The sequence below is a fragment of the Ostrea edulis genome, chromosome 5 (genome assembly GCF_947568905.1).
Source record: "Ostrea edulis chromosome 5, xbOstEdul1.1, whole genome shotgun sequence".
In the NCBI taxonomy this organism is placed as follows: Eukaryota; Metazoa; Mollusca; class Bivalvia; order Ostreida; family Ostreidae; genus Ostrea; species Ostrea edulis.
The window spans coordinates 5,300,173-5,313,117 of NC_079168.1; the positions used below are offsets into that span (position 1 = coordinate 5,300,173).

Sequence of the window (12,945 nt, forward strand, 5' to 3'; positions counted from 1 at the left end):
GTAGGCAAAAAACATATACAGACGTCACATTTGCGTGATCGATTCCAATCGCTTCTTCGACCGCTAGAAGCATCCATGGAATCGACGGACAAGTCCTCGTACTGTATGGAACATACTGCGGGAGGCCAACGTCCGTCCTCAACGTCCTGCTACCCGTTCTGCTCTACTCTCGTGTCCCCATGTTTTAAGATTGGCGTGGTGTAGAGGCATCATCGTTTGAATAACAGAGATTGGGTGGAAGTTCTGTTTACGGACGAGCCGAAATTTCATCTCGAAAGCAGTGACAATTGTATTCCGACTTACCGTCGTGCCGGAAAACGTTATTCTGACGCCTGCGTGATTCAGCATCGCCAATTCGGACAACACACAACCGTATACCGCATGCATTGTTTGTTACGAAGTACAGCAGCAAAACGTGAATGTGCTACCGCGGCCTGTGATGTCACTGGATTTATCACATATAGAACGTGTTTGGGATGAAATGGAATGACTTTTATGTCAAGAGCCATCCCTGTTATGCTGGATGAAGCTTTCTTTATTGTGCATATGACGGAACATCCAATAGGCATTTCTGCATAACCTGATTTGTTCAGTGCGTCGTAGATGTGAAGAATGTATCGATGCGAATGGCGGTCATACACGCTATCAGTGGCTGTTCGTATCAACCATAATGGACATAACTCGTGATTTGATAGTTAAATTGAAAGACAGTGTATTCCATTAGTAACATAATGCAACATAACATTTCAGTTATGAATCTATAAATAAAATGACCAAACTACATAGTTTCTTTTTTTCGCTGGTATATAAATCAAATTTTACTATATTGATCACTTGTCTCATTTTGTACTCTAGCTTATGTAATATTTAATAAATAGTGCGTTTTTGAATTGTCAATTATATGTGCAAAGTTTATTTGCTAGCTGTCCCGAAAAGAAGAATATTTTAATAGAGTGCATTTTTGGGATATTGACAAAACAATCATCCCACAGTAGGCCATAACAAACAAAAATTTTCTTGCCCTTTTTTCATAGTCGGGTACATTTTCCTATATTCAGTAATAAACTATAAGTACGTAGTACATGTATCTGAAAAGACTGATTGTTTTGCTGTTTTCCGCTACACTCAACAATTTTTCAGTTATCTGGTGGCGCCCAGTTGTTATTGGTGGAAGAGAGAACCCAGATAAAAGTATATGGGAAGAGACCACGGACCTTCCGAAAGTAAACTGGGAAATTTTCTTACTTACTGGCGCGAGCAGGATTCGAACCCGCGCCGACCAGAGGTGGAAGTCTGTATGATTTTGAGCGCGATGCTTTAACCCCTCGGCCACTGACAAAAAGAAAGTGAAATTCTTTGATATTGACATATGACACACGACAACGGACAAAAGCATATCGATATAGGTCATGACTCAGGTTACCTAAAATCTATCAACCCAAAACATTTCTATATAATTGTTGAACTCATCATATTCTATCCCTATTTAGCGCAGTGATGTTGACAGAACACCCTTGGTAAAACCTTGTCGAAATTCACACCATAGTGTTCGATGGTAAATACATTTAATCGCCTTACCTGCCGTGCTTTATCTGTTTGTAGGTCTTGCCAATGTCAACTTTACATTCTACAGTATGCAGATGCAGCGGACAGACATTTTCCTCTACTGTTCTTGTACCATTCAATAGAATAGATTTTGAAACAGTATGGAGTAAATTTGATCCGGAAAATGCTGCAGTGTATGGTTCCCTGATTATTTTATTGGTCGTTTACGTGATAACATTATGCTTCCTAAGGAGAGAAGACAAGAAGGATGTTGATAAGGTATACTCTAATGAAGTATGCGAATCAGGTTTCGTGTATAAATCCATATTTAAAAATCTTATATATTATTATTGTATAACAAAAAAGAACATTATAATTTTTTTTTAGATGAATGCCCATTTACAATATCATAGATTTATGTTGTACATGCAACCTCACAGCTCAAGCATTTTTGTTTATCTGTTCTAGTGGAGAATTTTCTTTCTTTGTGACAATGACCCAGATGATGACTATTTCTACATGATAACCGTACACACAGGTTTGCGTCCACAAGCAGGAACAACTTCTAATATCTATTTTGTGCTCAATGGATCTGAGGATGATAGTGGGATTCGTGTTCTCAGCGATGGCGAACAAACGGTATTGATCACACAAAGAAGTTTGTGTAATGCCTTAATTCAGTTTTACCTCACCTGGATTCTAACCTCAGGATAATTGTTTGATTTGTGTCCGTGATTACACGTAGTTTCTCTCGTATTTTACTTCTCCTATACCAAAGGTTTGATCAATTTCAACCTAATTTAATACCAAACACGTTTGAGTAGAACATATTTCAATTCGATCAAAATATACAATTTTGTCTAAGCGAAAATTATTAGAAGCAGTAAAACTAGGATGATCCGACTTCAACTTTTCTCGGATATCTTAAAACCAAAGTAAGGGATATTTAATTAAAAGTGTCAGTTAACGAAGAAGGGTGTTTGTTTTTTCAAAACATGGCCCCAATGGTTCGCAACAGTAGTGCAAAGTGTATAAGAAACAAATTAAGTCACGAGAGGGACGTGTGACCATAGTAGGGGTTCAGATATGATGCGACTCAGGAAATTACTGTGGTCTTTGTTCTTTCGGTATATGCCAATATTCGTTCCATGTGTACTGTAAAACTTATACGGTACCAATTTTGATGCACCAGATGCGCATTTTGACAAATAATGTCTCTTCAGTGATGTTCAACCGAAATGTTTGAAATCCGAATTAACAATGGAGTTTTAGAGCTATTATAGGGAAAAACAGTGTGCCAAAAAAGTGGGGATGTTGTTCTGGCAGTTCGAATTTCAGTTGTTTTCCCTGAACTTGAAATTTTATCTTAAAACTATTAACCATAAAATGGATATCATGTTTCTTGGTGCATGAATAGGAATTGTAAAAATCCATTTTGTCGATGCTACTAATTTGAATTCAAATAAACTCTTTTTGTTCTGATAGAGATTTACAACAGGAAGCATCTGCACATTTATATTCAGTACGAAATCCTGTCTGGGAGATTTACACTTCCTCCGAATATGGCATGACAACACGGGAAAAGGAAATTCACAAGACTGGTTCCTCAACAAAATTGAAATTCATGACTTGCAAAATAAAGAAAGGTAATTTTTGTATACATATTTATGGTATTCACCTATTAACGTTTTACACTGTGATGTAGATGTATATTGATATGAAAATGGGGGAAAATTAAACACTATCAATTTACAGATTCTCTCTATTATGAACATGACATTAGAACTGTGGTATTTCGATATTCCTTTATCGCTTGACAAGTAGAGGAACTCAGAGAAAGAATACATCTCTATTATAATACCGTTCACATTCCGGAATTTATTTGAGGAAACATTGATACAGGTTTGATGTGCAAACTAACAAAACATAAGTGTCACCTCGCAACAAAGTTGCATGGGGGGTTTACCAAATTGTCAGTGCGTGTGTGTATTAGGAAAATATGCGTAAAGCAATATAATCAGTAACATTCCAGATTCAGGCCGATGCTTACTGTGTAGACGAGGGTAGGGAACTCCATAAGTCAATACCATTCATTAAATCAATGGTCATATGATGCAACGCTATTCTAAAGAAATAATGTCTCATACTCACTAAAGGAGGGTGTGAGTGACAAGATTATGTGTTTATTGACGTTTAGATCAAGACTTACAATCGATTGAATCACAATATAATCTAATGATATCTGAAAATAAAATGCATTACATATTGCCATATAAGGGTATTCGGGTGTTGTTGTATTTTGATTTCTTTTTTGTAGATATATTTTACAATGTGATAAATGGTTATCTCTATATAAGGAAGATGGTCTAATAGATCGACGGCTTCCAATATCTACGTCTGAAGGAATTACGTCATTTGGAAATCTTTTGTCGCATCATCTTGAATTGGGTGTTACAGATCAACATGTGTGGTTGTCACTTTTGCTCCGACCAAGAAAAAGCCAGTTTACTCGAGTACAGCGACTTTCATGCTTGCTAGCTCTGTTGCTTCTTACCATGCTTTCAAATGCCATGTTCTACAAATCACCGTCAGAGGATACGTCATATAGCTACGTCAACATAGGCTTTATCAAATTGTCCCCTGCAATAGTGTACGTGTCTGTATTAAGCATAGTAATCACAACGATTCCCATACTGCTGGTAACGTATCTCTTCCGACAGAGAAAAGTAAAGAAGACACCAAAGACAAGAGCTGATACTATTAACGTCAGTAACATGGAATGCCCCGAAGAGTGTATAAAAGAATACGAGAACCGTTTGCCATATTGGATGGTGTATGTTTCTTGGGTATTGGTACTGATGATAATTTTAGGGTCCGTCTTCTTACTTTTACTTTTCAGTATGGAATGGGGTAAAGAGAAGTCCATGGAGTGGCTTTTGTCTTTTCTGTTTTCGTTTGTGGAATCTTTACTCCTAGTGGATCCATTAAAGGTAATTGATAATTGTACCCGCACGTTAATTGTACATATTGAATCGTTGTAAAAAGTATATTATGTGTGATTGATTGTTTTGGCTGAAATAAAACTTAAATTTTGTGTGAAAATTGTATTACAATCTGTTAATATCTTTTTAAACTAATCGCTGATGAAACCAAAAGCTAGATCAATTTTGATCGCACGATTGTCATGATATCATCAAGTTTGGTTTGAAATCAGTCATTTTACATTCCTTTGCAGGAATTAATCATTTAAACAAAGAATACCTTTCTGTATTTTAGGTGTTTGTAATTGCTGTTTTATTTTCAACGATATTTAAACAAATAATTGCTGACAAACCATGTGATATCCATATCAACAAACTGAAGGCATACTCAGCATCACGCAGGAACTCAGAAAAAAGAACATTTTCAGGTTTGCTGATTTCTTCATATGGGTGTAGTATTGGCATAGAAAGGTTTCACTCATGTTTCGAATAATTAAAACCTTCCATTAAAAATTAGTTTAGATTTTTCAATTTAACACTGCTCCATGAGCCAAGTAAAGATCAGCACAAACTTTGAACATACGTTCTCTGTAATGCTGTGTTATTGTAAATTAAACTGCAAATAACAATTATTATCAAAGAAGGTGTTATATGCATCTCAATATTTTAAATTTCATATACTTATTTAGAAACAAGTATACTATTATGTAAAATGTATACGGTACCAATTTTGATGCACCAGATGCGCATTTCGACAAATAATGTCTCTTCAGTTATGCTCAACCGAAATGTTTGAAATCCGAAAAAGCAATGAAGTTTTAGAGGTATTATAGGGAAAAACAGTGTGTCAAAAAGTGGAGTCAAATTCGTCTAAGAATAAGAGCTATGCGTGAGGGAGATAATCCTTAATTTTGAAATGAATTTCTACATTTTATAACAGCAAGTAAATATACATCCGTATTTTCAAGCTAGTAACGAAGTACTTAGCTACTGGGCTGTAGAGACCCTCGGGGACTCACAGTCCACCCAGCAGAGGCCTCGACCCAGGGGTCATAATGTTAAACTTATACGGTACCAATTTTGATGCACCAGATGCGCATTTCGACAAATAATGTATCTTCAGTTATGCTCAACCGAAATGTTTGAAATCCGAAATAGCAATGAAGTTTTAGAGCTATTATAGGGGAAAACAGTGTGTCAAAAAGGTGGCGTCAAATTCGTCTAATGATAAAAGCTATGCGTGAGGGAGACAATCCTTAATTTTGAAATGAATATCTACATTTTATAACAGCAATTAAATATACATCCGTATTTTCAAGCTAGTAACTCGTATCTTCGTGCATGAAAGCCATGATCATAATAATGAAAATGTTTCACATTTACTTACAGCATTCGCCTACAAGCTGTTATCGAATTCAGAACCACTAGCACAAAAGGAAATCGAGAAGTTAAAAGAAGAGCACAATCAAGAGAAAAGAGTAAAGAAAGCAATCAGCAGTTTAATTTTTCATATCATTTATATGGTCGCTATATATGTCATCAGCTTCCATGAAAGAGACCCATTGTCATTTGCTTACAAGGAAAGTGTGGACAACCATATGTACACTGGCGAATTGAATTCAGTAAGCCATTCATTATTTATATTGTAGCTAGAGATAAAAAGTGAAACAGATAAGTATGAATACAAACTGACAGGTATCAATATAAACTGACAGGTATCGATAGGTATCAATACAAACTGACAGGTATCAATATAAACTGACAGGTATCAATATAAACTGACAGGTGTCAATACAAACTGACAGGTATCAATATAAACTGACAGGTATCAATATAAACTGACAGGTATCAATATAAGTTGACAGGTATCAATATAAACTGACAGGTGTCAATACAAACTGACAGGTATCAATGCAAACTGACAGGTATCAATACAAACTGACAGGTGTCAATAAAAACTGACAGGTGTCAATACAAACTGAAAGGTGTCAATACAAACTGACAGGTATCAATACAAACTGACAGGTATCAATACAAACTGACAGGTGTCAATACAAACTGACAGGTGTCAATATAAACTGACAGGTATCAATATAAAATGACAGGTGTCAATACAACTGACAGGTATCAATACAAACTGACAGGTATCAATACAAACTGACAGGTGTCAATACAAACTGACAGGTATCAATATAAACTGATAGGTGTCAATACAAACTGACAGGTATCAATACAAACTGACAGGTATCAATACAAACTGACAGGTGTCAATAAAAACTGACAGGTATCAATATAAACTGACAGGTATCAATACAAACTGACAGGTATCAATACAAACTGACAGGTGTCAATGCCAAATGTCAGATAACATGTGTTACATTGATCTCAAGTAAGCAATTTGCATTTGGGGGCACTTTTTGTATCTATAACAATGGACTATTCGCTACAATTGAATTCGTATTGATATTGTATGTCTCATTTGTTTCTGTCAGTCGCTTTTTGTGACATGTTTAGTTGTAACAAGTAGTGATGAAATGATTGCTGTCGACAATCGATTGTCAATCGTTTTTGGCACATCGATTCCGATTATCGATTCCATTTTTCATAATCGATTGTAAATACATTTAAAAAGGTAGGAGGTTTCCGATATCATCATCATCATCATAGATATATTGAAATCAACTCAACAATCATGAAGTTGATAACTAATCTGAGATTAGTCTCTGACTCTCAGTCCCGCTTTCATATTGTTGCATGTGTAGGGGAGAGTCGGAGCAGACTCCATATAGGAAGAGGGTATTCAGCGACGCAAACTAGTATCTCTATTTTACCTACCGTTTACAACTTAATTTCGCGGATCTAGATAAGATTCAGTTATCGGATGAGTATTCTTTAAGTTAATCATGACTACTTTGACACCAATTGAAATTTTGTGTATTTGTGTGCTGACATCATTCACAAAGAAATTGAATGGCGAGGAGGCATCCAAAGTCAAAGTCAAGTTTCATTTGTCAGTGTTAGGACTTTTTATACGGCAGTAGTATCGTATTAGTCATGATTAACTTGTAGAAAAATCATCCAATTTAACCGCATCCTCACACCTTGGATAGTAGATCCGCGAAATAAAATTGTAAAAGGTAGTTAATGCAGTGATATCAGCTGGTGTCATTGGATTCCCACTTTTCAATATGGAGTCCGCCCTGACTCTCCCCCACACGTCACAATATGAAAGCAGGGATAAGAGTCGGAGGAGTATCGGATTAGTTGATAACTTGATACATATATCCCTTCCCAGAAAAAGGCAAGTCAGACAGACGTCTGAAATGTTTTAAAGTTTCTTAAACCTAAATCCAACCTGGATGTCATGGCTAAAAACACCCATTTCATTCCTCGTTAATAGGCTAATAGATGTGTGTATGTCGCACATATTCATTAAAGTAAAACGAAATAACCCCAAAAATAATTAACATTTATTAACTGCATGTAAATACCGATTATATCAATGAATGACCGATACAGTTTTTCCGATTTTGACCGATTATCGATTATGAAATTTTCCCGATTAGTTAACACTAGTGTTACTCCTTGTAACACGTGTGTCTGTAACATGTTTTAATTTGTTATGGATTTTGTATTTTCAGATTACGGATTATTCAGCTTTTCTCCATTGGTTAAACAATACGTTTATACCAGTACTTTATCCCGAGAGTGATTTTGCTAATAATGATTTAGGAAACGTTGAAAAACATTGGTTTGGGGATCATACCAGCATCCGTGTAGGTCCAGCACAGTTGCGTCAGCTGAGGGCTATAAAGGGTAACTCAAAAAATCCACTTTCCTAATGAATCTTGACGTTTATTTAAACAGAGAAATGTAAAAATATATTTTCATGTAATTTTTAGGAATGATAGATTAGAAAAAAGAATAAAATCAAGTCAAAACCATGTTCTGATGGTTTGATTAATATCATACATTCTATGATTCATTTCTTTACTACACATCAATATCAACAATGTATAAATATGGCTTATTTCAGAACCATGTTCGTATTGGAGGTTGACCACCCCACATCCATGTGTAGACGGGTACACGATGCAGGACTCGGATACCAAAGAATACTGCTTAGAATGGACGAAATTGACACCATCGTGTGCACAACTGAGAGATAAAGTCGGTTTTACGAGTAACTCTTGGAAATATACTGATGCTGAGGAAATCTGGGGCACATCTCAAATGGGGCAACATGGAACATATGATGGGGGAGGATACCTTCTCAAATTCACGAAGAACCGATACCAAGCTCATGCAATGCTGAGTGAAATTGAAGACCTAAGGTGGATCGACAGAGGCTCCCGAGCAGTTTTCATTGAATTTACATTGTATAATCCCAATTTAAATCTTTTCATATATTCTAGATATCAAGCAGAATTTCTAGAGACAGGGGGTGTTTTAATGTCGGTAGACTCGTCTTCCTTCCGGTCAGTAGTATCCGCCGATATGATTGGAAGTTTCATTATTCCCTGCTACTTGATTTTCATTGTTTATATCATCGCTTCTTTGTTCAAACTGCTTTACAAAATTAAAAGAAAGGGTTGTCGCAAGTTCATCAAAGTAACGTGGAACTGCGTGAACGTTTTATCAGTGATATTGGGATTCATTACAATAGTCTTTTACTTTGTACGGCTAACATTTACGAAGAGGGCTATACAACTATTTTATGATGATAAATTAACAACAGATAACAAGTTCATCAACTTTAACCACATCGTCATATGGGATTACGCTGTCAATTCCGTTTTCGCTTTGGTTGTTTTTATATCAACACTGAGATTCTTAAAACTTCTAGGATACAACAAGCGGTTCACGCAAATAACAACCGTTGTTTCCAAAGCTGGCGGAGCACTTTGTTCATTTGGTGTCATCTTTGCTTTACTTTTCCTCGGTTTTGCTTCTCTAGGGACACTCATGTTAGGCGTGCAGCTGAAGGAGTACAAAACGTTCTTCTACACATGCGGAACCTTGTCTAATACCTTTATTGGTAAAAATAAATTGAATGCGATGGTGGTTGCTGCTCCTTTGTTTGCCTATTTTTATTTTCTGACGTACACGGTGTTTGTGATTATGATTTTGGTGTCCATCTGTGCTGCCATTCTTAATTCCAGTATTTCCAATGTTAAAGCTACAATGCATCAGGAGACGGAAAAAATTGGAATTTCACATGTTTTTAAAAAACTGATACACAATATGTTTGGATTAAGTGATAAAAACAAGATGAAGTCTGCAAAAGAAGAAACTAAACGTAAGATTTTTTTTATTGAAATACGTATAGAACAATACGATATTGTGTCAATCCAGAAGTGTTCTTTACTGGCTCTTTCATCCTTCTATGATTGTATCAGCGCTAGTCGGAATGTTTGTAGTCAGCTAACATTTCATGATTTAAACAAGCACAAAACCATGATATTGATTGTGAATTTTCTTTTAAGCTGACGTCTTCAAATCCTTCATCAGCGAGGAGTTTAGTACATCTAATCTCATAAGGCTTCTACATGGCTGTCTGCATAACGAGGTATAGTACCTGTTCTGTGGTTCATTTTTTGTCGATAATTGTATTCTTTCATACCTCAAGAATTCTTGTTATAGATTTAACTATATTTTAGTCAAATTACAAGTACAGTTAAACCGCGTTATCTCGAACTCAATGGGTCTTAGAGAAAAAACTTTTAGATATCCGAGGGTTTTATATATTGAGGATAAACTACATTGGTGGGGACTGTCACCTCACTTCAACCTTTCCTTGATATACAATGGTGTTGAGATACCAAATTCAACTGTAGAATCATTTAATTTCAAAATTCAGCTTTCGAGGACATCACTTTTACAAGGAGGAAACAGAGATAGAAAAAGCAACACCATTAAAAGTCCACCACCACCAAGAAACACCCGGCATCTGCAGAACATGCGTCGTTCGGTTTTTCCTTTTATTACAGACAAAGAAATGGATGAAAGCGTGGTTAACATCAATGAAATTTCTGTTCCCCATAACAGCAACATTGACGTTCGCTTTATATAAGCACGGGAAGAAATATGACAGTTTGGATGTATGTAATTATTTGTCGATATATATTATTTGTTGATAGCTATAGCTGTTATCTGTTCATATTCATGTGTTGATATTTATTGTTTGAAAGAGATTAAGATCTTATAAGAATGTTCATAAACGTTCCGGAAAGCATATTGAATTGTAAATGTAAATAATTCTATGATAACATAATTATTGAATACGATCTTTTTTTTTTTTTATTATTGTTAGGATCTTGTTTTCGCTATCATTACGTTGTGTGGAAAACAATTTGAATGTTGTTCCGATAAAATACAAATTAGAAAATTAACGTGAAATCATATAGCGATATCAATGTATCAGCATACTGTATCACCGTCATCATTCATGTAAAGCTTTTATCGTTGTGTATTATACATGTTGAGTGTGCTACAACGGCGGATCCAGCACATTTTCAAAAGGGGTTGTGGCTTAAATGTTTCCGCTCCCATAGGGGGACTCCAAATGGCAAAAATTGTCATTTTTGTTAAATGATTAACCAAGGAGATGAGGGATGCAATCTTCGTAACCCCCTCTAGATCCGCTGATGTGCTACATTTAGATCATAATGTAATATAAAATGTATTGTTCGACAATTTGCATTTTGCAATGTATTAAATTCTGGTATGTCCAGGGATCCGTGTTTGCCCAACTCTCTATTTTGTATTGCTTATAGGAGTTATGAGATTGATCACTGTTCGTTAGCCTCATCTTTCATTAAATCAACATGATATAGGTCATTGGAAAAACGGGGTGTTGGATACGTTGTGTGTTTAGTAATTGAATATTTGCCTATTCCTAAACCAAAGGGTTATTTCTTGATATGAAATTAAAAGATTTGAAATCGTACACTTTTTTTTTTCAAAAAACAGGCCCATCTTCAAAAGAACCTACACCTAAGAGCAGAATTTGACCAGGTCCTAAATATTTATTAAAAACTAAATGGCTTAAAGGGGAATAGCACAGAAGAGAAGTCTTATATGGATGGAAAGTAGAGGATATGTACAATATCAATGTTTTTGAATTGAAAATGTTCAAATATACCTTATTTCCTTGAAACAAAAACACAGTTTTAGTACAAAGTAATCTGAAAATATAGAATTAAAACTCTGCCAGACTCAAAGGCATGAACCACAGATGAGCGATCGACACATTTACTTAGCTAGGCAATACACGTATCAACACTTCGCCGCAAGTTACGTCCCTTTGCGGGGTCAGCCAAAGGTCAATCGGTGAAAAACCCAGTTTTCCTTCTTTACCTTACCAAATGTAAGATGTTATTACTTTGAATTTTAGCCAATTACCAAGTTTTCATACAAGTTAATGGGTTGCCCCAATCTGGGGCATATTGTAGTTGAACTGCAATTGATGGAAAAATAACAGATGTTAAAGCTACAGATAGGAAAATTACAAAGGCCAACGTAGGGAAATACGATTTTTATCCGGGAGATGGCGGACAAGGGACGTAACTTTCGCGAAGTGTTGATACGTGTATTAGATTCAAAAGGAATATTATTAGTTATGTAGACTTTAAGAAAGGTAATATGAAAATATATGGAGTCCTTGAAAAAAAAAACTCATATCGGACGAGAACCTCATATATTTCCGTATTATCCCTCTTAGTGCCTACATAACGAATTTATCCTGTCGATGAATTTACGTATACATCAATTATAAAGGCATAGTGACATTCCATTGAACAACAATAATAAATGACTGCAATGTGTGTATTCTTGAGATACTTCGTCAAACGTATAACAATGAAAAAGTGGTTGCAACATTTAAAACCTCAACAACTGGATAAAAACAACTTTCTTCAACAAACTGTAAATTTGAAAAATGAATTGATTTGTTTTCGTATACCTATGACGTCTTAATTTGCGCTGACTACTTTCCAGTGACACGGTATACGTATTCTCATGACGTCATAGTACACATATGTGGATATTGGCAATTGGCAATATTAGATTAGTAAGAGACATAATATCGTTGTTTATAATATTGGTTTCAGTTTATGAAATTCCATGATATTTATCAGAGGCAGGATAAACATGTATTGGTGATATCTATATATTTATCAGAGGCAGAATAAACATGTATTGCTGATATCTATATATTTATCAGAGGCAGGATAAACACGTATTGCTGATATCTATATATTTATCAGAGGCAGGATAAACATGTATTGCTGATATCTATATATTTATCAGAGGCAGGATAAACATGTATTGCTGATATCTATATATTTATCAGAGGCAGGATAAACATGTATTGCTGATATCTATATATTTCTCAGAGGCAGAATAAACATGTATTGCT

The 12,945-nt window shown here is 35.4% G+C and overlaps 1 protein-coding gene across 1 annotated transcript; it reads left to right on the plus strand.

Annotated features, from left to right (window-relative positions):
- The first annotated feature begins 3,882 nt into the window (after positions 1 to 3,882).
- Positions 3,883 to 11,475, plus strand: LOC125651370 (polycystic kidney disease 2-like 1 protein). The gene is made up of 7 exons (XM_056167096.1): positions 3,883 to 4,535; positions 4,822 to 4,954; positions 5,916 to 6,148; positions 8,168 to 8,342; positions 8,563 to 9,825; positions 10,013 to 10,095; positions 10,387 to 11,475. The coding sequence occupies exons 1-7, from the start codon at positions 4,101 to 4,103 to the stop codon at positions 10,597 to 10,599; spliced, it is 2,535 nt and encodes an 844-aa protein (XP_056023071.1). The 5' UTR covers positions 3,883 to 4,100; the 3' UTR covers positions 10,600 to 11,475.
- The last annotated feature ends 1,470 nt before the right edge of the window (positions 11,476 to 12,945 follow it).

What these genes read in the sequence shown, in the direction of transcription:
- LOC125651370 (XM_056167096.1), top strand. Translation starts at nt 4,101, where the DNA reads ATGCTTTCAAATGCCATGTTCTACAAATCACCGTCAGAGGATACGTCA. An exon ending in TCCTAGTGGATCCATTAAAG is followed by an intron (nt 4,536 to 4,821) that starts GTAATTGATAAT and finishes TCTGTATTTTAG; the next exon opens with GTGTTTGTAATTGCTGTTTT. An exon ending in TGCAAAAGAAGAAACTAAAC is followed by an intron (nt 9,826 to 10,012) that starts GTAAGATTTTTT and finishes TTTTCTTTTAAG; the next exon opens with CTGACGTCTTCAAATCCTTC.